The 26,728-nt window shown below is 36.0% G+C and overlaps 1 protein-coding gene across 2 annotated transcripts in view; it reads right to left on the reverse strand.

Annotated features, from left to right (window-relative positions):
- Pde7b (phosphodiesterase 7B) overlaps nucleotides 1–26,105 on the reverse strand; it is a 308,541-nt gene extending 282,436 nt beyond the window's left edge. The window contains exon 1 of one of the 2 annotated variants that reach the window (XM_070010918.1): nucleotides 25,710–26,105. In XM_070010918.1, coding sequence (XP_069867019.1) covers nucleotides 25,710–25,730 — 21 coding nt within the window. In that variant the 5' untranslated portion in view covers nucleotides 25,731–26,105. The remainder of the gene's footprint in view (nucleotides 1–25,709) is intronic. The other variant, XM_070010919.1, reaches the window with a different exon arrangement.
- Nucleotides 26,106–26,728: the final 623 nt, after the last annotated feature.

The raw sequence follows: 26,728 nt of genomic DNA on the forward strand, positions 1-26,728 counted from the left end.
TGTTTTGACTAGTTTAAGTTTTTCTTTGGAAAATTGTTATCTGTTTTCTGTTTGTTTGTGGAGTGGAAAAATCTATTTACCTCATTCCTTCCACAGAACAAAATATTTTATATTTAATATGATACTCTTTGAAGCAATAAGAGTTTCTTATTCATCTTTGTCCCATACTATGACATGCCCAACTCATAGTAAGCATTTAATAACTGCTTAAATTTAATAATGGCTTAAATTATGGTAGGCTCTTTGAATATATGATATAAAAATGAGAAACCACAAAGCCAAAAATGGATGAAATTGGTTATATCAATTTTTACATGGACTATAAAACACAGTAAACAAATTCAAAAGATGAAATATATACATATATATAAACTTCAAAAGGCATACACAAGATATGTGACTAAGGGCTAGTGTTCACAAGGTTTTAGGATTCAAATTTTAAAAGCAGGTTAATAAGAGTATGAGCAAAAATCACAAAAGTGCATACCAAATGACCAGAAATATATAAAATAGCTTATTGTCCCTGATAATTAAAATAAAGCTAATTAAATCATCTATCAATTTTCAATCAATAAGAGCACCAAATAATCACATGATTGATTTTTGGTGACAGTAAAAGTAAAATACATTCTTCATGTGGTGGGTAGGAATAAAATATAACAAAAATAAGTTAGTTAGATCTGTTGAAATTTCCATGTCATAAAATTTTTACTCATTCATTCTAATGCTAGGAATTTATACATGGGACAAAAATTTTAAGATAGCGATGCTTAGTATAGATATGCTAGTATAATTATACAATATTTCAGTTAAATAAGGTTTAGCACATTTTTGTAATAGTGATATCCTAGAAACAAGTACTTATATTATTTTGAAAAAATAAAAAGAACACAGTAGAATCAGATGTACCATTATGGAAAAAGTATTGAAGTTGTGTCACATATTTAGTATGATTTTACTGGGAATTACTAAGGTCTTTGGCATGCTGAACCACTTTGAGACATATTTCCAGTTCTTTTGCTTGTGTTTGGTTGTGTGAGAAGGTCTCACTAATTTTCTCAGCTGCCCTTGAACGCGATCCTCCCTGCCTTCACCTCCAGGGTAGCGAGGATTACAAACATGTGCCACCACACAGCTATGACTTTAATTTATATCTATTAAAATACCTTAGAATTTTGTTCTCAACAACATGATAATTATCTTAGTAGGCCTCTTTGTAATTAAAAGTATACTTTTTTTCAAGAACTAATAAGATATGTGAAAAAATGTAAATATCCCATTAAGCACAAAACAAAGAAAAGAAAATTTCTAAGCACCAAAGCAAAGAGAGAGCTTAAATCCAAGTGTCACAGATGTGAGAGAACTTAACTAACAGGGACAGCACCTGAGGGTGAGATTTCTTGGTCCACATTCTTAGGCTTTTTGGGTTCTTCTATTGATGTTCAACTGCCAAGATCTACTTCTCTATAACTTGGGATTTTCCTTCCTGAGAATGCTAGGAGCCTGTTCTGGTTTGTAGATTTCATATTGAAAATATGACATTAAATATGTCACCATTTCCATATCCTTCCTCCAAAGACTTCCTAGAAGAGAAGACAAGCTCCTTTATGTCCCTGGGCAAGTTAATACCCAACCAGGTTTTATACTATTACCTGACTTCCCGTTTCACTCATCCACTTAGATCCATGGCTGGCAATCACATTATATTGGTTTTCTTTCTCCTCCTCCTTCTTCCCTTCTGAACCAATGGAGTTCTATGGACTTCTCAAGGAGTCCATGCATTATTGAGTCCTCAGAATCTGCTTCTGGGGAAGCCAAAACTAAGGAAGAAGTGAATGACTTCTGGGATCTCAGGCATAAGAGCAGGGTATTCATATCTACTCAAGGCCAAAGTGAAGAAAACAAAATGCCAGAGCCTTGCAATATCACAGTTCTGGGCTGCAGAAATAAAAGGGCTGGCTTATTGTTCTAAGGAAGTGACAAATGAATTCATTTTTCTCTTATATAGGAATAGAGGGAAAAAGGTTTAATCCACCAAACACCTTAATTGAGAAATTAAAAACCAAGACCAAGCCTGGCATCTGAATAGCATTGAAATCTAAATGTAAAACATTAATGTGTAAATTGGTTTTAGAAAGGCAAAATATTTAAGACACTATTTGGAAGCAAGCCTAAAGTACCTAAGAGACAAAAAAGCAATTTCTGTTTAATATTAAGTAAATAATTAAAAAATAATACAAAGGAAACAAATTCACCTAGTTAGCAGATAGGAGAATCAAAACATAAGTAAGCAGAACATTTGAAAAGAATCCACAAAATACAGCCAGGTGCTAGTGGCTTATACCTATAATCTAGCCACAACAGAAGCTGAGAGTTGAGGATGGCAGTTCAAAGCTAACTTGGGCAGGGAGGTCTGTGAGACTCTTATTTCTAATTAACCACCATAAAACCAGAAGTGGAGCTTCATGGCTCAAGTGGTAGAGTGCTATCCTTAAGCAAAAATGTTCATGAACAGAGTCCAGGCTCTGAGTTCAAGTTCCAGGATTGACCCCTCACCCCACCCCACCCCTACAAAAGGAAAAAAACACTACAAAATAAGTGTGCCAGAAATTGCTGGCACTAAATTTGACTAAAATTGTATGGTATGAATGGTATTCAATTTATGTGTACAAGATGCACATTCATTTGCATATCAATTCACAAGATACATTGTACTCATAAATTGATGTGTTGAATTGAAACCCTTTTGTGTAAGTGTTTAACGATAATGAAAGAGTGGTACTCTGAAAGAGGAATGGGTTAAATATTTTTGAAAAACAAATGTATCTTCCAGAAATGACATATATGGTGATTGAAAGTGAGAACTCAAACACAGAGCTAAACATTTTAGATATAACTCAAAAGATTATTGAACAGGAAGAGAAATCCATGAAAATTGTTTGTGATCATGTAAAGAAATCATAAAGAAAAAAGAGGCTACAATGTTTAATGGAATGAAACTGGTGGATAAACATGTAATAGAAATTCAGGAAAGTGACACTAGGTAGGAAATAACAATTTTCAAAGAAAATACGCCTGAAATCTCACTGGGTTTAGTGAAATATAGCCCAGGAGACATAGGAAACAGGAGAGATAAAGTATTGGAGTATAAAGCAGGATAAACACACATAAATCTAGATCTTTCCATGAACCTACAGAACATGAAAAGACAGAGTGTGGCACCTCAGCTGTCCCCTTAAAACAGATGCTGCAAGATGTGCAGGCAGGCAATGGGCTCCAGCCATAGGCCTCACAGTGTGTTCCTGGAGTCCCCTGTGTCCCCAGGACACGGTGGGAGGCTGCACTGTGGCCCTTCTGTCCTGTGACAAGCTCTCCTATCAGGCATTTCTTTCTAAGAGAACCCATGAGTTGAGCTGAGTTGTGGTTCTTGGGCATCAGCTAAGCCTTTCCTGTACCAAACTCCTTTCTTCTCCCTTCCCTTTCATGATGTCAGAGAATCTGTACTGTGATCTGAGGCTGTTCCTTCAATTTCCACTTTGCTTCTTCGTCCTCCACAGGCACGTCCCTTCAGGGGCCTTTGGTATTTATACTTGGTCTTGGCGCTGATTTAGAGAAGACCTGAACTTTCACAGAGAAAAGCAGAAATGACATAGTGCCATGAAGTCACGTCAGTTGGCTGCACAGGATTTTTTTATCAGCAAGAGATAAAATGGCAAGTGAATATCATTTTCAAAGTTTTGGGAGAAAAGAAATGACTGGAACTTACTGAATTCGATCAAATGCTAAATTATCATTCAAGGTTGAGGGTTAAATAAGAATATTTTCAGTCTAAGCTTTGAATGTATTTACCATTTATAAATTCTCAAAGTTTGAATGTGACCCTAAAAAGGGAAAAAAATGAAGTGTTGGGAGCCATGTTAAGCAAATTTGAAAACCTGTAGCTAAATTTATGTAAGCATTTACTAAAAATTCTTAAGAGATAATCCTTGGGTTTAAAAAACAGTAGAGATGAGAAAGGGACAATAATTACATAGTGATAAGCATGGACACATTCTCATTTTAGGATGACTTAAGTGAGTTATTATTCTGGAGAGTGGTGAGGATACTGAATACATGTAAACTTATTTATTTTAATTGCACAGTGATATGCAAAAATCATAAGACCATGAAAATGAAATGCTCAGTCTCCAAACCAGTAGAGAGAAAATTAATTGAAACATTCATCCATCAAGTAAAAAGCAGAATATGTGAAGGAGTAAAAAAAACCCCACCAAACACAAATAGAAATCTCTTACTCTATAGATATATGTATAACACACACACAAACACGCGCGCGCGCGCACGCGAAAATAACACAAGGAACACCACCAAAAACTGCTAAAATGAAAGCAAGAGAAGGGAGAGAGGCTAAGAAAGAGTAATATATGAGCTGAACACCTGATGGCCCATGCCTGCAATCCTAGTTATTCAGATCTGAGGATTGCAGTTCAAAGCCAGTTTGGGCATGAAAGTCTGTGAGACGCTTACTTCCAGTTAACCACCAAAATGACAGAAGCAGAGCTGTGGCAGGTGGCTCAAGTGGTAGAGTGCTAACCTTGAGCAAGCTCATGGGATAGTGCTCATGCCCCGAGTTTAAGCCCCCAGGTCCACGTGTGGGCCCACACCCATGTGTATGCATACCCACATGTAATACAGATGGAGTAAATTTGATCAAAGTACATGATGTGTATGTTGTAAATATTACAGTGAAGCCCTTTTGACAGGATCTTGTATGTAGCTCACACTGATTTTAAACTTGTCCATCTGCCTTAACTTCCCACGTGCTAGGCGTGTATTTCCATGCCTAGCTCAGATAGGACCACTTGCCTTGCCTCTCTCGCTCTGGCTCTGCTACACTCATCTTCTCTTTTCCTTCTTCAGTACTGGGGATTGAACTCAGGGCCTCATATTTGCTAGGCAAGTAGTCTACCACATAAACCATGCCCCCAGTCCCAGATGTATTTTCTGACAGGGGAAACCTACAGGTTTGTGGTGAAGAATAAAGAAAGATAAACAGTAATTGTCACATACTGATAGATCATTAGATCAGTTTTGCTCTCGGCTTGAGACCCCAGCTCCGATGAAAGCATTGTAATAAGGAACTTCCTTTTGAAGGAATAATTGTATGCCTGGACCAGTGTTAATTTTTTCCATACTCATAAAAAGGAACTAATTATAGAATATTAATTGAAATCAGAAGATCAAAACACTAGCTTGTTGGACAATATATCAAGATATACAAAATGATATGTTTCTATTTAGAGGATCATAGACAAAATCATCATGAAGTCCCAGATAATTTTACTCTACCAGTTCCGAGGTTCTTGGAATCAGAGTTGAAGTGAAAGGTTTAAATATGGAAAAATGAGAAATAAATACAGCACATTCACCCAATACTACTGTGTACATGGATAGCGTTAAATCAGGTTATATTTATATATATTTTATAGTGTTAAAACAGGTTATATTTATCAAAGTTCAGATGCACATTGAATATTTTATTGTATATTAACCAACTGGAATGTTCATTAACTAAGCAGAGTCTACTGCAGCTGATCTAATTTCATGTGTCTACATATTCCTGACTGTTCGCATCTAACAAAGAGAAGAAACTGACCTTGTAAACATTTGTTATGTAGGGAGGAGTCACAATCTCTGGTTTCTGTCGATCCAATTTTGCAATGAAAATGATTGATCAGAGCAAAGAGGAAGATGGTTTGGGTAGTACTAGGGACTGAACTTAGGTCCTTGGGTTTACAAGGCAAGCCCTCTACTGCTTCAGCTACATATTATTCCCTCGACTTTTAATTTCACTTTTAAGATAGGGTCTTGCTAATTTTGTCCAGGCTGACCTTCCAAGTAGCTGAGATTATAGATGAGCACTACCATAATAACTGACAGTTCCCATTTGAAGAAACTAAACAAACTTTAATTACAAAGATAGATAGATAGATTTTTTCGATATGACTTTTGCTTTTCAGTATCTTATGGGAAATAGTCATTATGCTCATAAGGACCACATGGTTCAGTGTAACATGGAGGATGCTGCACAAGAAATGTATGAGCCATGTTTGGAAGTTATTAATACCATTATGAAATCTTTAACCAGGAGTTTATTCTAGTTTAGCGTAGGTAGCAATGCTAACACTGTAAATAGCCATTTGCAGTGAAATTCTAGATGGCTTTCTTAAGACAATTGATCAGAATGCTACTGGTTGCAACTATAGAAAACAGCGGACTGCCTTGTGCAAGCACCAAAGCCCCAAAGAGAGCTGGAATTGCACCATTTTTGACAGCTCACAGAAGCATCTGTTAGGGAAAATTGGAAGAGCTAACGAGAAACTGTTGCCCTAATCACAATGTTACTATGCATAAAACTTCTCATGTGCTGAAATCAGTTGTTTTCTTTGAAATATCACTTCTGTTATCATTGTTCCATTCAGTTTCCTAAGCATGATTCATTAAAAAAAAAAAAGAGATGATATGAGGCTCCAAGGCAACAACAATGATATAACGAGCAGCAATTAATATAGTTACTTAGATCCTCCCACAACCTACAGTGTTATATTTGAATACATACACACATTCAAATGTGAACATATATGCATATTTTATATACAAACATCCTCTGACAACTACAAATGATTATTATAGCTGCTAAAAATGAAAGGAAAATGAGTCACAGAACCATAGTAAATTTTTTGAGTGACAGACAGCATCAAGACTAGATTTCCTATAAGAATGGCCAATAGACATATGAAGAAATGCTCAACCTCTCTAGCCATAAAAAGAAATGCAAATCAAAACAACATTGAGTTCCACCTCACCCCAGTTAGAATGGCTATAATCAAGAACTCTGATAACAACAGATGCTGGAGGGGATGTGGCCAGAAGGGAACCCTACTGCCTTGTTGGTGGGAGTGTAAACTTGTTCAACCACTTTGGAAAGCAGTATGGAGGTTCCTCAAAAGACTCCACATAGAGCTCCCTTATGACCCAAATGATCACAAATAAGACCATACTAAAGCTACCAGCACAACTATGTTTATTGCAGCATTATTTACCATAGCTAAGATATGGAACCAACCCAGATGCCCCTCAGTAGATGAATGTATTAAGAAAAAAATATATAAAAAATATATATATAATGGAATTCTATGCCTCCATCAGAAAGAATGACATTGCCCTATTTGTTAGGAAATGGAAAGACTTGGAAAAATTATATTAAGTGAAGTAAGCCAAGTCCAAAGAAACATAGATCCCATGGTTTCCCTTATTTGCAATAACTAGTGTATGTCTGGGACAAGCAGAAAAGATCAAAAGCTATGTACATATGATCAGATAAGATGATGTTAAGCAAAATGAACCCCAAGAGAGGGACACAAGTGGGTTTTTTTCTTTCTTGCTATTGTTTCTAATGTATTTATAATATACCATGTGATTTTTTTGTTTCTTTGTATGTCCCTCCCCCACAGTATAACCCCTGTTTTCACTGTATTTGATGTTGGTACCCTACATCTTGTATATACACTTCTCTAATTGGGGAGGAGAAGGGAAAAAACAAAATACTTAAATACTTAAATAGGGACACAGGTTGACCCATTTGTAACAATGTGATATACAAGACACTATGTTGAAAAATTAACTTTACAATTTAGGCGGAGGGGAGGAGAGGGGGGAGTGTAGTTGTGGAAGTAGGGGAAAAACAAAGGAGGAGGCGACAAGGCTTGATAGGAAATGTACTCATTACCTTGCTCATGTAACTGTAACTCCTCTGTACAGTATTTTTACAATAAAAACATATTTTTTAAAATGACTAGATTTCCAGTCTTTGCCCGGTGATATTTTCTGTGATTAATATACTTGTGGTTTCCATAAGTACTGACTACTTTATAGATACGGAGATAACCAAGAATAAGGTAACTCTTTATCTTTGGTTTGCTAGGTCTAAATAAAAAGTGAATAAAATGTATTCCTAGAATCTTAGGAAAAAATCTTTTTTGAAAAAAACCCTCCAAACTCCACCAATCCCTTTGCTTCTGTTATTTCAAGTCTATCTATTCTTTGCACTTTGGTTTCATAGCCTCATTTATAGGCTAGCTAGACTTTTGAGGACTGATGGGAAATCAAGCTTTCATGAATCAAATGGTATCTATAGAACCATTCTTAGAACTCTAAACAAAAACAACTTCATAAACTTGAAGATGTCCATATTGTCAAGAAGAGAGAAGACAGTCACAATGATACAATTTGGAGTGACGGCTCTAGTATTTGGGGCCACTGTAACCATGACTGCACTAAAAATTTCTTAGAGTTAACATGGAACAGCAGATTAATTCCACTGTTTCTTTGTGCTCCTCTCAAGTATAAATGGAAAATTCCTGTCATCAGGGTCCAGGCCGGAAGCCACAACCCCTCACTCCTAGCGATGTATAAAGAAGCTTTCATGTCTGCAGAGCCTTCTAAAGCATGAACTCTGGCTGAGCTCCAGTGCTATAGGCAGTATGATGTGAAAACCAGATGTGTGTGCACTGGAATCATTTCCTGGCTCCTCCTCCTCTCTGACCTTGCTGTAATGGAGGGGCCCCTGCCCTCCACCCTCTTCCTCTTTACATTGTCTTCCTAGGTGAGCTCATACTACAGCCAGGCTTTAAATAGCACCTAGGCCAATAAATTGAAGTTCAGTTCTGATCTTCCTTCTGAATCCCAGACTTCTACATCTGTTTCATTAATAGGCATTGTATGTTAAAAAAACAACACAAAACAAAATAATGTATCTTAAATGCAACTCTTAGCTGCGGCCCTCTATTCACCAACCTCGTCCTCCTTCAATCTTCTATACCTCCATGAATGAAACCACTGCGATATACAAGTTCCAAATACAGAATTTATCAGTCATTCATGAATTTGTTTTATGTAGTTGATATGTACACAATAGGCAGAATTTATTCATGAACACATTTCTAAATCTGTGAGTGTGCACACATGTACATAACATACATAATCCTTAAAACAAACCTATGAGGTTGATATTATTAATAGCACCTCCTTTAGTTTTACAATTGAAGAAAATGAGAAGAAATTCCATGTCCAAGGTGACAAAGGTATTAGGCTCCTAAGCCTAGCCTCAGAATCTGGGCACACAGGGCTGTGTGTTGCTGTCTATTCTTCCAATCCCATCTCCTCTCCTGCCAAATACCCACATCTGAACACTGTCCACTGCTTCATTTCATGGCTTCAGTCCTCATACAAGCCACCTTTGTCTCCCATCTTGCTTGCAATAACCATGAGCTACTCACACCAGCCATCTTCCTCACAGGCAGGGTGATCGTTTTAAAACTGTGTCTCTACAGGGACTTGTCATTTTTTGTTACCCTGCCCTATTTTCCTCAGCAAAACCTGAAATAAACTGCTATATCTACTAATTTATGTGCTGTCAATATTCTCTAGAATACCAGCTTCATGGTGATAGGAACCTTGTTGGCTTTAGTTCCTTTTTTTTTTTTTTTTTTTGGTCATGGGGCTTGAACTCTGGGCCTGGGTGCTGTCCCTGTGCTCTTCAGCTCAAGACGAGTGCTCTACCACTTGAGCCCCAGTGCCACTTCTGGTTTTCTAGTGGTTTATTGGAGATAAGAGTCTCATGGACTTTCCTGCCCCAGCTGGCTTTGAACTGCAATCCTCAGATTTCAGCCTTCTGAGTAGCTAGGATTATAGGCATGAGCCACTGGTGCTGGGCCCGCTTTACTTGTATATCCTGAATTTCTAGGCCATATTAAGGTCCCAAATATACAATGATTAAGTAATGAATTAGGCTCTAACACTTAAAATCAATGACATTATCTAATCAATGGGAGTCAATGATCTAATAAAAAGGAGGGAATTATGTGTATATGTTGAAAGTTCATTGAAGCTGCTTGAGAGGCATAAACAAATTAGAATTTTTCATCACTAAATAAATATAACACACTATTCATCTATTCATGAATAGGGCAATGTATATGTATACATACATATACAAAAATACATGTAAATGCCTATCTGTGTATATGTATTTTATATATATATATATACTTAAGAAAATCAATATCAAAAATTAGAGCTAATTAATGTCATAATTTGTTAAAATACTTAGATAATTTCACATCAATCAAAATAAATCTATATCCATTCCAATTCTAAGGTCTATCACAACTACTTTTAAAAGTGGTTTTATACGTAATTTTTTAAAGTTGTTATAATTATAGTACCAGTTCGAAGAGTACTTTTGCTAGTTGTTTTTTAAATTTACTTTTTTTTTTTTTTTTTTACTTTAACTAGTTTAAAAACTTTTAGGATAGTATGTAGTGGTTGTCAAGTTATATACTCACATGTATACACAAACAGTTCAATCTTAAATTTTCTGGTATTTGACTGTTTCTGATTAAAAAAAGCAATTCAATGATTTAGTCATTGAAACATACATACACAAGCACATGCAACAGGAAACAAAAGCATTTGAATCTCTGAGACTTTTACAATGAAAAAAAAATCAAGTAAAGCATCCAGACAAAACTAAACAAGACAAGGTAAAATATTGGGTTCAGTTAAGCATGTTTAAAAATTCACTTGGAGTTGATAGTGAACACAGTTCTGTGCTATTTCTGTACTGTGGAGAAAAGTTAGAGTGATCTACCAAATCACAATTCAAAATGTTCGTGGTAGCTCAACAACCAATAAACTTTAAAAAACCACTTTGCATGTACTCATTTGTTACATCTTTGTTTGATAAACTACAGGAATTAGAGGGGTTGACAGTCAAAATATTTCACCACTAGCTTGAGATGATTGACATGCCATCTTGGCCTCAACCCGTGGAACAAGAGCTAGGACAAGGGCAAGGACTCAAAGAACCCTCTGCTATGTGGAATTTGAAACTCATCCTAGCTGCAGCAAAATAACTTCCCCTAGCCCAACTGGAAAATAAAAAGCTATGATCTCAGACCTCTTTGGTGATAAGTGACATCATTTGGGGACTATTTCCCTGATCGAAAATAGTTGAACAAATCTTGCTTATCAAGATATAAGTAACACTTTTCTAAATAGAAGCCCCATTGCTCAGAAAATAAGAACAGGAATTTAAAAATGTGATTGTATTGAATTAAAAAAGGAAACAATGACTAGAATCAGAATAAAACCTATACAATTTGAGAAAAACTTTGCCAGTTATTCATTGGATAAAGGATTAATATCTAGAATATATAAAGTGCTTCAAAAATTAAACAGTAAAGGGATAAATAATTCAATAAATAAATGGTCAGATAAACAGTTTTCAAAAGAACTACAAATGGCTAATGAATATATAAAGAAACACTGAACAGTCTTAGCCATAAAGGAAATGTAAATCAAAACATCACTGAGATTCTATCTCAACCAGCCAGAATGGCAATCATAAAGGAAATAAGTAATGATGTGGGGAAAATGATGATCTGAGAAAACAGGAAATGGGGACTTTTACATACTGTTGGTGGGAATGTAATTTGCTGTAGCCACCCTGGAAATCAGGATAGAGGCTCATCTAATAGTGTACAAACAAGGCCACACTAAAGCTACCAGCACAACCATGTTCATTGCAATATTATTCACTATAGTGAAGATATGGAATCAGGCCATATGCCTCTCAATAGAGGAATGGATCAAGAAAAATGTGCTACATACACACAATGGAATCTGCTCATCCACCAGAAAGAATTGCATGAGAAACAGGTTGCATGTTTTCCCTCATTTGTAGTAGCTAGAATGTGCCTATAAATCTATAAGTAAACACACTTTGGTGGTAATCAATGAATTAACTGAAGTGTGCTAGACTTAATGGAGAAGACAAATAGTATAATCTTTAAAAAGACTAAGTGAAGGCCCAACAAAATAAGTATCAGGAAATGAGTACTCGCAAGAGGGGAATGGGGACTGAGAGAAGAGGGGTGGAAAAATGAAGGGGGAAGGGGGAAAATGCATGCAAGAATTCATTGTATGTACCATAGAATTGAGAAAATATAAGGGAAGGAGTGGCTCAATGTGCAGGGGGTGAAAATGCTGAATAGGTAACATGATCAAGACGCATTGTACACATAAACTGCTTCATTAAATGGCAAGAACTTCAATATATAACCTAAAAATAAGAAAAGGGAAGGGATGGGTGAGAATGTTGAAAGGGATAACATTGATCAAGGTGCACCATATTTACAAACTGCTTTGGTGAATGGCAACTCCCATGTACAATTAATTACAGATAATATATTCAACAATAATAATTTTTAATAAAAAAGATATGCCCAGTATGGTGGTTCACATCTGTAATCCTAATAACTCAAAAGGCTGAGCTCTGCAAACCACAGTTCAAAGTCAGCCCAGGCAGGAAAGTCCATGAGACTCTTATCTCCAATTTACTACCAAAATGCCAGAAATGGTTCTGTGGCTCAAAGGGTTGGAGCACTAACTTTGAGCATAAAAATGTAGGAACAGTACCCAGGCCCTGAGTTCAAGCCCCAGGACTGGCACAAAAGAAAAAAAAAAGGAAAAAACTAAAGATAGAACTAGCATATGATCCTGCTACACTATTACTAGCCATGTATCTAAAGGAATGCAAATCATCATACAGTTAAGATAGCTGCATACCCCTGTTTAGAGCAGCACTATTTATAGTATAGAATCTGTCTATATGTGAAAACTAGAAATAAGTCTCAATTTATAAAAGTAAATTATCCTAAAAAGATAAACAGCGCATTTTCAAACTGATATTTTCCTTTAAATACATGTATATCTAATCTTTTGTATATTACAGTAATTAGTGATTAAATTCTAAAGATTTAGCACATTTTAAAAAATAAACATTGTTTGTGCTCAAATACACTGGAATAAGTCTAGAAAATAGCACAGGACAAACTCTCATAAAGAACTATTAAACCAGACACAACCAAGAAAAGATAACAAATTGTGAGAAGCAATAGTTATATAAAATACTATTGGCCTGGTTTTACATAACTAAACCAGAATTTAACCTAACTAAATTTACTCCAGTTTTTGTAACTATCTATATAGTCAATTCACTAATTCCACAGGACAAGTAGAGTACTGAAAATATTAAAATACACATGGACTCTCATTTTCATCTAGTAACATTAAATTTGCCTGCATAGACTATAATAAACTGTTAAATAAGATAGTGAATAAAGTTGCTAAGAGGTCATTTTTGTTAATTTATAATAACTATGCTAGAATATATTATCATGAAAGTCATAAATCAGGAAGTGATATATTTTGTGGATATCTTTGACTGGAAATGTGAGGTACAGATGAAAAGCAATCCACAATGAACAGTTCTTTGACCTAGGAGCTGTTTAGCATATTAACAATCTTGTAAATGGTGCTTGTCAAATTCCTATAGGCAAATAACAATTATAAAATAATTTCTCTGATGAAATTTTAATTATTTTCTTTAGAAACTCTGTAAACTATAACATACATATTAAAACACAGAAGGTGATTTACTTGGCTGCAATTTTTATGGATACAACTTACTATGTAAAATTCATTCCAGATACACAAGAATAAAACAGAAAATCATGATTTGAGAATTTACTTTTGGTGGATAGCGGAAGACATTTTCCTGAAGACTGTCTTCCATAACTTGATGTATACATCCTTTGACATAGGTGCCAGTGGCTACTTGAGAGGCTGAGGAAGAAAGGATTATGTTTGAGGCCAGCCCAGGCAGAAAAGTTTATGACTCTTTCTCAATCCATTGATGGTTGCAGTGGCATATACCTGCTCTTCTAAGCCACACTAGAGGCTGAGATTGAGAGAGTAGTGGTCCAGGTCAGTCCATAAGATTCTATCTCAATGGAAGGAAACTGGAAGGTTGGTGTACGCTTGTCATCCCAGCTATGACAAAGCCTAAAATAGGTGAATTGTAGTCCTGTGCATGCCTGAGCAAGAAGTGAGATGTTATCTCAAAAATATTAAGAGTGAAAAAGAGCTGGAATAAAGTTATTAGTATACTAAAGAAAACCCTATACAGGGCTGGGAAGGTGGCTCAGTGGTAGAGCGCTTGCCTTGCATGCATGAGGCCCTGGGTTTGATTCCTCAGCACCACATAAGCAGAAAAAAAAGCCGGAAGTGGCGCTGTGGCTCAAGTGGTAGCTAAAGAGCTGAGGGACAGTGCCCAGGCCCAGAGTTCAGGCCACACGATCAGACACCCCCCCCCCAAAAAAAAGAAAACCTTATACAGAAACTCAGGGATTGTAAGAAGGAATGAAAAAGACATGATTGTATAAAATAATAATCATCATTACTATTTTAACTGATTATTGAAATATAATAATTATTATATATTATATAATTATATAGAAGTGAATACCTAACAATAAAGAGACACAGCTGAAACACAGCACATAGACATTTTAAAAGAAACAGAATGGATATTTTGTTTTATAGATTTTAGTGTGGTCAAAGTAGAATTAAACGCAAAGGAAATCAATTGGATGTTTTATTATGATAGAATTTCTATTCAATTGGAAATTACTACAAATCTAAATTAACATCTAAATTTCAGTCTTTTGTATAGTCATCTTTCTGAGATATTGTTTCTTAATTGTGAACCTCCAAGAAAATTTTAATGCCACATATTCAGTATGTATGTGTGTACATATGGGAATTCACTGAAAATTTTTAGAGAGCTGTAGATAACGACTATCCCTTAATATCCAAGAACCAGTTATTGTCCCCATTCTGAAGCCAGACTTGAACAACACAGCATAAAAATATTAAATTGAATTCTATTACATTGCCGATATTCAACCCTAATCTATGAAAATGTTAAATTAACATTGCTTTTCACAGTATGTAAACAAATGTTAGGAACACTAAAAGGAAAAGTAGACAAGCCTTCATTGTGAGAAAGTTTTAAATATACTTATTTTAGTGATCATATTAGTAGAAAATCAGTAACAATTCAGATTGGAATGACATGTTGATGACCCATGGATCAGTCGCTAATATTGACTGCATGTTAGGTTATATGGATGTTTCAACAATATTTAAAAATCTAAATTTTGTTCAGTATGATCTAAAACCATAATAGTCATCAGATGCTGGTGGCTCATGCCTTTAATCCTAGTTACTCAGAAGGCTGAGACCTGAGGATTGCAGTTGGATGACAGCCCAGGCAGAGGTCCCCATGAGACCTTTGTCTTCAATTAACTATTAAAAAACTGTGGAGGTCGCGCCGTGGTTCAAAGTGGTATAGTACTAGCCTTGAGCAAAGGAGCTCAGAGACAGCACCCAGAGCATGAATTCAAGCCCTATGACCTACAAAGATAAATAAATAAATAAATAAATAAATAAATAAATAAATAAATAAAACCAGAGTAGTTACAGTAGTTACATAATTAGAGATTCTAATACATTTACAAATTAAAATATAAACATAAATGGCCTATGGATCCTAAAACAAATTGAAATTGAAATTATTTTGGGCTGATAAAGAAACAATAACTTTTAAAACTTAGGAGAATCAACTAATACTATGTTAGGGTGATATTTTTTGCTTTGAGTGTATATATTCACAAAAAAGAAAGAAAAATATTAAAAACCCCAAAGCCTAAGAAATTTACCAAAATTCACAATAAAAGTAGAAAATCTGAGTAGGCCATATAAATTAATTGAATTAATTTAATTAAAATTTTGAGTAACTATCCACAGAATGGAAGAAGATTTTTATAGGGCCTCATATCTAAAATATATTTAAAGCTAATAAAATAAGCCTTCCTAAAATAAACTCTCAAACAAACTCAATTAATACATAGGCCTAAGACTTAAAGAAAGACTTCTCAGAATAAGTAAGAATGTCCAATAGACACATGAAGAAATGTTCAACAACTCTGATCATAAAAGAAATGCAAATCAAAATGACATTGAGAGTTTACCTCACCCTAGTTAGATTGATCATTATCTAGAAAACTAACAATATCAGATGTTGATGGGGATGTAGCCAAAAGGAAAAGCTACTACACTGTTGGTGGGAATGAAAACTTGTTTAACTACTCTGCAAAATAGTACGGAGGTTCATCAAAAGACTAGACAGGCCAGGCAATGGTGGCTCACACCTGTAATTCTAGCTATTCAGGAGGCTGAGATCTGAGGACTGTGGTTCAAAGCCAGCTGGGGCAGGAAAGTCCATGAGACTCTTATCTCCAATAAACTACCAGAAAACTGGAAGTGGTGCTGTAGCTCAATTGATAGAGCACTAGAGCTGAAAGACAGCGCCCAGGCACAGAGTTCAAGCCCCATGACCCACAAAAAAAAAAAAAAAAAAAAGACTAGACATAGGATACCCTATGACCCAGCAATTCTGCTCCTGGGTATTTATCCAATAGACCACAAACAAGGCCACACTAAAGTTACCAGAACAGCTATGTTCACTGCAGCATTGCTTAGCCAAGATATGGAATCAACCCAGATGCTTCTCAGTAGACAAATGGATCAAGAAAATATGGTATATATACACATTAGAATTCTATACATCTATCAGAAAGAATGGTATTTTACCATTCATAAAGAAATGGAAAGACCTGGGTAAAATTATTTTAAGGTAAGTAAGCCAGACCCAAAGAAACATAAATTGCACTCTTTCCCTTATTTGTAGTAATTAGAATGTACCTATAAATCTACAAGTAAACACAATGGATGATAAACGCAAAAAATTACACCTGTACATAATAACTTATACAGGTTTCTAAACATTCACACAGTCAGACCAAAGGAGGATATTCTTAGGAGAGGATCACAAAGGCTCAACAGCTATGTGCATATATGATCATATGAAATGATGTTTATAGAAATGAACTGGAAACAAGAGGGTTTTTTGTTATTTTGCTTCTTGTTTTGTTTTTTAATTTTAAAATTTTTTCTCCTTTGTCATTGTTTTAGATTTCTGTACTTTATGTCTTCTAGACAAGTTTATCTATTTTGGGGAGAGCATGGGGGAGCACAGAAATGGTGGGAGAAAGGGTGCAGCAAAGGGTATAAAAATACCCACTAGACATTACGTTGAAAATGAACTACACAGCTTGTGGAGGAAAGCGGGAAGGAGGTAAAACTCTGGGAGAAAATGAGGGAAGAGGTGACAGTGTTCAAAAAGAAATGTATTCATTACCTGACCTTTGTAACTGTAACCCTCTGTACATCACTTTTATAATAACAATAATAAAAAAACTTTCAAAATAAATGAATAAAAATAAAATAAATAAAACTGTAACTAAAAATCTTAACCACAAAATATTCAGACATATGGATTTTTACAAATATTTAAATATTACCAAGTATTTGTGGAAAAGTGAAATTATATAAACTCAGAGAGTTTTTTTTAAAGAATACCATTTCCAAACAATAAAGTCACAGCAAGAGCATAATGTCCTGGAGAAATTTTGATAAAAGACAGTTTGGGGCCAATTATGTCCATCAACAAAATTTCAATTAAAAAATAGTAGTAATTCAAATATAGGATAATGGTATTTTTTTTAAATAAAGGAATACAATGCACAATGACCAAGTTAGATTTATTCCAGGGCTACAAGTTTGATTTTATATTCTAAAATCATCCACCACTATATTAGTGAAATACACCATTCACTTTCAACCACCACTATAATCAAATAAAAAGGGAACAGTTAGGTCAGAATAAATGTTTTAATATGTAAACCACATAGGAATAAAAGTATACTTCTAAGTGTCATAGAAAATATACTTAATGGTAGGATGTTGAAAGCATCCTTTTAAGATTGGGCATAATATAATATAATATCATCCACCAATATTCCTAGCCTGTACAATAAAACAAAGTTAATTAGCATTTAAAAGGAAGATATGTAACTACCAATATTCTTGGATACTACACCTATGCTATGTAGAGGATAAAAAGAATCTACAAAGAGTCTTTTGGAAGGTGGAGGTAAAAGGATTATAGTTTTAGTCCACTCCAGGCAAAAGCATAAGACCCTATCAAACACAAGTTAAAACTAAAAAGACTGGGCATGTGCAGCTCAAGTAGACTAAGGCTCAAAGTTTGATCCTCAGGACTGTTCAACCCTGCCCCTCCCCCAAAAAGAAAAGAAACAAAATACAATTATATGCAATAACCTATGGAGTCTCAACATGCAATAATGAAATGTGGACAACATTATGGAATTTCTGACATGATGGAAATATAAAAATGTCATTTCTTAACTTGTTATACAGAGGTTCACTTTGAACAAGTAACACATGTTTATATATTAGGTAATTTTCAGTTCTGTGTGCTATAGTTTAATACATAAAATTTTTTTTAAACTTCCAATCCTACTTGTATTATTCTATTTTTTGTTGCTACCACAAAACACACAGTACTGAGTAAATTATAAAGAAAAGAAATATAGTCTCCCCATCATAGAGATTAGGAAGTACACAGCCTGGCCCTGGCAGCTGGCATGGTGCATAATAACATGGCAGAAAGAGAAAGGATGAGAGTAGGCCTGAAAGGGAGGAGGAGAGCAACCATTTCTATAGCAATCTCTTCTCAAGATACCCAACCACTAGTGTGGTGATGACACTAATCAATTCACGGGAGTTCTGTTTCCAAAGCTCCACCTCCTGGCACAGCTCTATTGGGAATCACATGCCCTGAACTTGAATTTGGGAAGACATACATTCAAACAGAAGCAAAACTCTATGTCTCTTTAATATTTGAAGCATACAACACTGTACACAAAAATGATCAATGGTTCAGCAAGTATTTGTTTGGTGAACTGGTGTTTGAACTTAGGGCCTTACCAGTTGCTCAGCAGGCATTCTACCACTGAAGCCATACTTCCAGACTTGCTGTTTTTGAAGTGGTTTGGTGATGGGTTCTATTGCACATATTTTAATCTCAGCCTCTTTAAGCCTCATGACCTAACAAGAATGATCTGGTGAAGGACTTTGTTTGCATATGGGAAAATAGAACAATGAGATCTATTGAAAATGTTGTATGGAGTAGAGGAGTATGGGAGGGTGGGGGAGAAGTGAGCTTGATCAGGACACATTGTCACAATGAACCTTCCCTTTTACAATTAATCTATGCTAATAAGAATGCTTTTATAAAACAAAATAAACTCATCAAAATCCAAAAAAGAACTGAGAATGAAGTGATGTGACATTTGTATCTTGAACTGAGTATAAAAGTCAGAAATTTCACCTGGGTGCTGTAATCCTAGCTACTCAGGAGGCTGAGATCTGAGGATCGAGGTTCAAAGCCACCCCAGACCGGAGCGTTAGTGAGACTCTTATCTCCAATTAACCAACTACCAGAAAACTGGAAGTGGCACTGTGGATCAAGTGGTAGAGCGCTAGCCTTGAGCTGAACAGCTGAGGAACAGTGCTCAGGCCCAGAGTTCAAGCCCCACAACTGACAGAAAAAAAAAATAGATTTTTTTCTTTCTTTTTTTTTTTTTTTGTCGGTCATGGGGCTGAACTCTGGGCCTAGGAACTGTCCCTCAGGTTTTAAGCTCAAGGCTAGCACCCTACCACTTGAGCCACAGCACCACTTCTGGCTTTATTATGCTTATGTGGTGCTGAAGAACCGAACCCAGGGCTTCATGCATGTGAGGCAAGCACTCTACCAGTGAGCCAACTTCCAAGATGAAAGTTAGAAATTTTAGAATCACACCAAATTATTGTTTTAGAGACTTATTAAAAGCCCACATTAAATAAGTTGGCAAAAGTATCATTCTGAGCGTCTGGAATTTGAACTCAGAGCTTTAGCTTACAAAATCAAGGCACTTTGAAAATGTTTGATCCTGTTTGTTTGAGTTTTTTTTTCCTTCTTTGATTTTTCTTCCTCTAAACAAAATATACAAGTAGTTTTAAAATAACCCATGATTGCTTTTTTTCATTTACTAAGTTAATTTAATTTATTTAGTTTTTAAAGATTTACATTAAAGGAGCCCAGGCTCCAAATACAACAATAAATGTCTAAAGAATTAGCAAATAAAAATTTTAAATGATGAATGATTACCTTTTCCAAATGGAACAAAAACAAAGTTGAACTTATATTTTCATTTCATTGAAAAATCAAGAACACTAATCTCAAGAACAAGGAAATACACTATATTTCTACTGCATAGAAAATACCTCTTCCTTGCGTTCAATGACCTTCTAGAAGGAGGCATTCCCCGGACCTCTGTATTACTGCAGCCTCTCTTTTCATGAGAATGCTGTCCACACTTTGTGAATGACTGAGCTCTTTCATCTGATGGGAGACCCAGCTGGCAAATGGCATAATAAGAAAGGGAAATGAAGGTCTTATTTTTTCCCCTCCTGGAAACCCAAGAAATGTATAAATCATATTTGAACTAAAGCAGCATTAATTACTTGTATAACTGCACAATTTTCCTATATAAGTAGTGTTTCCTACTGTTTTGTGAATAACTGATTTTATAGCATAATTTTAGTTTCCTTCAACATTATTTGGGAAAAATAAAAGTTTTGCATTAATTCAAAAAATCCATATAAACCAATTCTAAAACAGAAAATTTAGCTAAACTATAATAAACCAGGAAAATATCCATAGAATAAAACATGTAGATTCGGTGTATGGAGACAGGTCTCAAAGGGCTGAGCACACAATGGAGTAAAAGCTTCTTGGACATTTCTCCATGCTGTAAATACCTTTGGGGTTGATGAAATTCTTCATTTTCTACTTGAGGAAAGTGATGTCAAACTACTCAAGCTGCATGATAAGCCAATGGGGTTGAAGGAAGAAGCTAGTGAAGGAAACTAGAAGCAGAACAGAGTATCTGGTTGTTTTGTTCATTTGTTTGTTTTTGGTTTTTTCCTTTAACACTTCTTTCAACTTGAAATGATCATGAAATGATTTTTAAAATGTTGGCAGTTTTTCCACTAAAAATGAAACAAAATTTATAAGGGGAAATTTATAGTTGATCAATTCCTCAGAAATGCAGGAAAAGTCAGTTTTTCTCCCTTCCCATATTCCAGTTGCCCTTCCAGAAGCTACTGCCCTATTTTCATCTGACTCAGCAGACATTTTCTATGAATGTGTATAAATGTATATAACCATGTATACCAGTGTTAATGCAGTATTTTTCTGATTAATAAACACATCTGGTAAATCATTCCAGTTTTTTGCATATAGATCTATCTCATTCTTGTATGTAACTATACTGTATATTATTATATGGATTTAAAGTGATGAATTCAATAATTCACTATTGTAGGTTCAGATAGTTTCTGATTCTTGTATTAAAATAGTGTAAAAAGAAAGAATTATAAGTGCTCTTAGACTAAGATTTGCTAAGGTCAAAGAGTATGCAACCATTTACCATTTGGTATCTTTAGATACCAGGTTAAGGCTAAACTAAAAGAGTGACTTCTCATTTACACATTTGGACCCATGGAAACACATTCCTCATGCCAAAACAGATGTGAACTATACCTCCCATACCAGAAAGAAAATTTGGAGAGTATATCTAAGTCATGTGTAATTGTTTACTTTTGAATAAACTCTGTGTGTGTGCGTAGAAAAATTTCAAAGAAAGGATATTTTATGTATTTCTTATATCTATGATATTGTGACAATGTAAAACACAAAATATATTAATAACAAAAACACTGAACAGAATTCAATGGAAAAAAGCTTTACATGAATTTACTAACTACTTGGAAGGAAAAATTAAATATTACTACTTTTATACAAGGAAAACCCACCAAAACCTCTCTAGCAATCTTGTTTTTCTCTCTCCCACTTCTATATATATAAGGAATATGCTAATGGTTCAGTCCTGAGCTTGTCTAGGTAGATTACAGAATTTGGAAAGACAAAGGCAGCCAGCAAGGAAGACTAGGAAACTGAGCAGAGTTTAAGAAATCTGCTTAAACTCCTACTATGATCTCTGGAAGTTCAGAGCCACAACCTGAAACTTCCCAGCAACTTGGCAATTTCCCGGCACATTCATACCATGGTGTGCCAGCGCTCCAGCCCATCACTGTTCTGAATCTTCCTAATTTTCATCAAACGCCTGCTGGGCTGTGGAACTTCGCTCAATGTTCTCAAATGACTCCTGCTTCCTGTAATTCCTAGACTTCTAAGTTCAAGGGACAAAGCAGACAATTCCAAAGCAAAATGTGATTTACCATCTCAGGCAGGTGCCGTGGCTGAACCAGCTTATGGTCAAACTTCCAATACCATTCCAATTTTTAAAGAGTGCCACTACAACTATGAACTCAACAGAATAGCAACATCCTCAATGATCATATCAAAGCATGGTATAAACAAGTATCTGCATGGATACAAAACTGCATTTCTTACATTTCAACTTGCATCAGGCTACCTCTTCTGTGTAGATTTTTTTCATTACTACCTCTCCCATATACTTTTCTTGTTCCTCCATTTGTCTGTACAGGTCTACTCCTTTGTATTTATGTTCAAGCAGAATGAGTTTCCTGCAGATTGGAAACACTGTTTACCTCTCTTCATTTTCAGTTCAGCTCCACAAAACTCATGACATATTGAAAAAGTGGGAATGAAAAGTTTGTCATTTTCACATTTATATATATAAACAAAGCCAAGGATGAGGCTAAGAATATTCTATAAAGTCTAAACTAAACAAATGTTTAGTTAGAAGTAACCCAACATAAACAGTTCCTTCTTCAGGTGAGGAAATTGAGGTCAAGATTAAGTGGGTGGCTTAGAGACAGTGGGTAAGTTGCTGTCTGTGTGAGGATATCCACTCTGGTCCTCGTCTTTGTTCATTGCTCTTTTAGTTTGCGCCATGCAATCGCTCAGTACAAATTAAACCATTTAGATATTTCAGTACTTCTTGGCAAAGTTAAAAGCATGAATGTATTGATTTAACACTAGAACTTCAACACACATTTCCTTCTATTTGAAAGCACTCACTCAGTTGGTCTAGTTTCTTATGGCATTTCCCTCTTCTTTTACTTAGATTTGCCTATCAGTTACTTCTAAGACTCTTAATATAACAAGTAGATATGTCATGAGTCAAAGCAAGGATGTTGACAGACCTATTAGAGATGCTTGGAGAAACCTTATGGTATTGAACCCTAGTCTACTCTCATGTGGAAGATGAGGCCTTGTTAGAGATGGTCTCACCAGTGTGTGAGGAACCAGGTAAATCTCCACCTGTCAGGTCCTTTCTTTGACAGTAGTTGTATCTTCTTGGAGAGACTCTTCCTTTCCGTAATATCTTTGGGATGCATGAGCTGAACTATGAAGGTGATGAATTCTTTGGGAAATAATTTATATACATAGAAGTTTCCCTCCTGTTACCTACCTCAGCAATGTGCATTGAAGCTCATGCAATACTGTTGTCTTCCACACTAATGTTCCTGCCTGCTCTGATCTTCACATTTGGCAATTGTCTTTACTCTAGAGAAGCCCTATTAGTCATGCTTGAGATTAGTTTACTACTTAATAAATTCCTTCCAACACCATGTTCTGTGAGTTAACAAGCCACTTCCCCTGTGATTTCAGCCCGGCTCACAACAAATTACACTTTGGAAAAACAAAGTCTTAGTCCAAAGCATTTTCCAGGTAGCACATTTCCACGTTGAGGAACCTTGGTCATTTTTACTTTTGGACTTTTGGCGTCCTTTTGCTGAAAGTAACACGTCAAGGTGTGCAACGCCCTATTCTTTCAAAAGTTCTTCTCTAGATAATATTTTAGACCAGACTACATTTTTTCAAAGTGGTTTTTAAAAAAGCCCTGTTTGGAAATTATTTATATAATTTACAATATATGCTAGGTAAATCCCCAGCAATCGTTTTAACTCGGTTTTTATGGAGTCCCCACAATGGATAGCTTTTGTGCCAGACACGGAGTAAGGCTATCATATAATTGTTTTGTCCATGACACACCTTGGATTTTTCCACCCTTTTCTCAAGTAACTTGATTTAAAGGAGAGTTTTTGTGTGCTACTTTACTGAAATAATGTTTGTCACAAATAGTTCAACTAAATGAGTGTCTGCTGATATCAGGCAGCTCTAGTGTCAAGTAAAAATTCTTATAAAGAAGAGAGGGGTTTTGCAGTTGCAGCTAGTTAACTTCAGACCTCTCCTCACAACAAAAAGGAACTTCATTTTATTACAGCCAGTGTCTATCAGGTTGTAACCACTGACACCAGTCTTTGTTTCACCAGCCAGTAATAAAAGATAGAGCAGAGGAAATGGAGGAGCTGCAGTTAGGCGTTTGCAACACACCAAGCCCTTGTTTTCCCACTAGGCGCTGCCGAAAAGCAATTGTCCATTCACAGCACAGCCTCTGCATTTCAGAGCTAATATTTTGGCAGTCCTAACTTGGTACATTACAGTCTTCTGCAGTTAATTTTGTTAACCCTTTGAAGTGTACTACATGTTTGATAACCTTGTTTCGTAGCCCTGCCAACATGACCCAGATTGACAGATTGCTGCTTCTCACAACTGAGAATAGAAACTTCAGGAAATCAAATAAGACATTTGGGAGGGAGGTAATGATTTCAAACAGCCCTGTCTTACTTACTATTGCCTAACTTTGAAGAGAAGAAGGAAACCATGACAAGCCATCTGTGACTTGAATTGCCTTTGAAATAATTGTTTCTCTGAATAAGAAGTTTTTATTTTAGCAGAGCCCCTTGGGCCTATTATAATGTCTCACTGAAAACAGCATTAGCCCTATGTTCGTCTCTCTCTTGCAGCATTTAGTGTGTTTCCTGGATACAAATGCACAGGACTGCCTCCTGGTGCAAACAGCTTTCCTCTATCACTGCAATAGTCGCCCTGGACAGACCAAATGAAGAACAGAATTTTCAGATGATTAATTAGTCCCCAGGCTCAATCACTTAAGTCCCTAATTAAATATCTGGCTCTGCTTTCAACTGTTGTAAGAAAAGATAATTAGCAAAATTTGCAGTGGTAATAAAGTTTTATTTTCCTGAGTGAATAATAAGATCTGAATCACTGGCCGGGTAACTCAGTACCAACATCTAGCCTGTTGACTTTGAAATTCAAAACATTTTTAAACTAGAAGACAACAAGACAAGAAAGTCATGTTTTCCCCTCCAGATTCTAGGATTCGGATACCTTTGATCAATTTGTGCCCAGCTGCTTCCTCTTTCCCACTAATGTCTTAAATTAGTCATCTGCTACCCACCAACATGATAAACTCAAGGAAAGCTCCGACTTCTCTTTTTGTTCCTGTTCCACAACCCTCACCAAACTCTTTACCCACATTTTCCTACCATGTTCCACCATAAATAAGAAAAAGGACCCAACTATAAGATGTACATTGGAAAACAAATATTGCACTCATTAAAAAGGATTTTTTTTTAAGTACAGAGAAAATGCCTGAGTCTCTCATTGCACTGATTAGAATGCAATCCTATTGCCCTCAAACAGTTAATTCAGGGTAAGGGAAAATGTTTAGTCAGTTCGCCTAGAAAAAAGGAAGGAAATTCAAAAGCTGGTTGCTGGAGGAACAATCACAGACAAATACATATACATATATATAGATATATGTACAGGTTCATTTTAAGTAAAAATCCTGCCATCTCTCTAATGAGTCTGTCCTCTCCAGAGAAATGAGCTTGCCGTTTAAATTTGTTGTACATACCTCAACCATTAAACAAGACATTTAACCATAGTGGCTGCTCTGTGACCTTTGAGTGGCGTGGAATCGCTGAGCGGTGCTGCTCGTTCATGAAGACTTGTGCTGCAGAATCCAGCAACTTCATCCAGGATTAGGAATACAAGTATGCCAAAAAATAAAAATAAAAACTAAAAAAAAAATAAAACAAAAGAAAGAGGGGGGAAAATAAAAGAGAAAGAAAGAAACACAAAAGCGCACAGAGAGATCAAGCAGGAAGGGAGGTCAGAAAGACTCTCTGGGTGAAGACACTTTGCTCCCAGACAAGTGCTGGGACCGAGCCGAGCCTGCTGCAGCGCCCAGACCGACCAGTGACTGGCTGGGTGAGCAGGCAGGCGGCCGGCCTGCGAGGCTGGGAGGTGCTGTCGGTTGCCACAGGCAAGGAAAAGCAGAGACCAATCGGCTTCAACGCTGGCAGCTCGCTGGAGTGGAGCCTTTTCTGTTTATGTTTCCTCATTTCAAGAGTGACGTCAAAGGGTTTAGTTTTTCCTCTGCATGTGCTATTAATTTTCAAGTACTGTACTATGGGAAGAATGTGTGTGTCTGTGATTCGCCAGGGTGCTCTGCTCTCAAGAGAACCTGAGGAACACTTTCTATATTCAGAAATACTTGTTTAAAAATTTTTTAAGATAACTTGTGGGATGGGTGCCACCATAAATAAATACAAACGTACCTAAATACATAAATAAAAATTTCCTAAGCTAAATAATAGCAGGAAGAATTCCATTTTCTGTGTGTGTGTGTGTGTGTGTGTGTGTGTGTGTGTGTGTGTGTGTGTGTAGATGTCCCCTTCCCTAGCTGTTGCTTAGTTGTGAACTAATTTGGTTTTACCCTTGCCTAAAAATACATTATTAATAAATCCCGAAAGCCATGGATACAGAATTGTACGTAATGAGTAGATGAGCCACAGCACAGGTAGTGAGTGATAGAATTTATGTGTCAGTTGCTGCATCTGCTCCTGCTTCTGTCTGCTTTTTGCAGCTTCT

The sequence above is a fragment of the Dipodomys merriami genome, unplaced genomic scaffold (genome assembly GCF_024711535.1).
Source record: "Dipodomys merriami isolate MVZ:Mamm:240054 unplaced genomic scaffold, mDipMer1.0.p SCAF_8, whole genome shotgun sequence".
Taxonomy (NCBI): Eukaryota; Metazoa; Chordata; class Mammalia; order Rodentia; family Heteromyidae; genus Dipodomys; species Dipodomys merriami.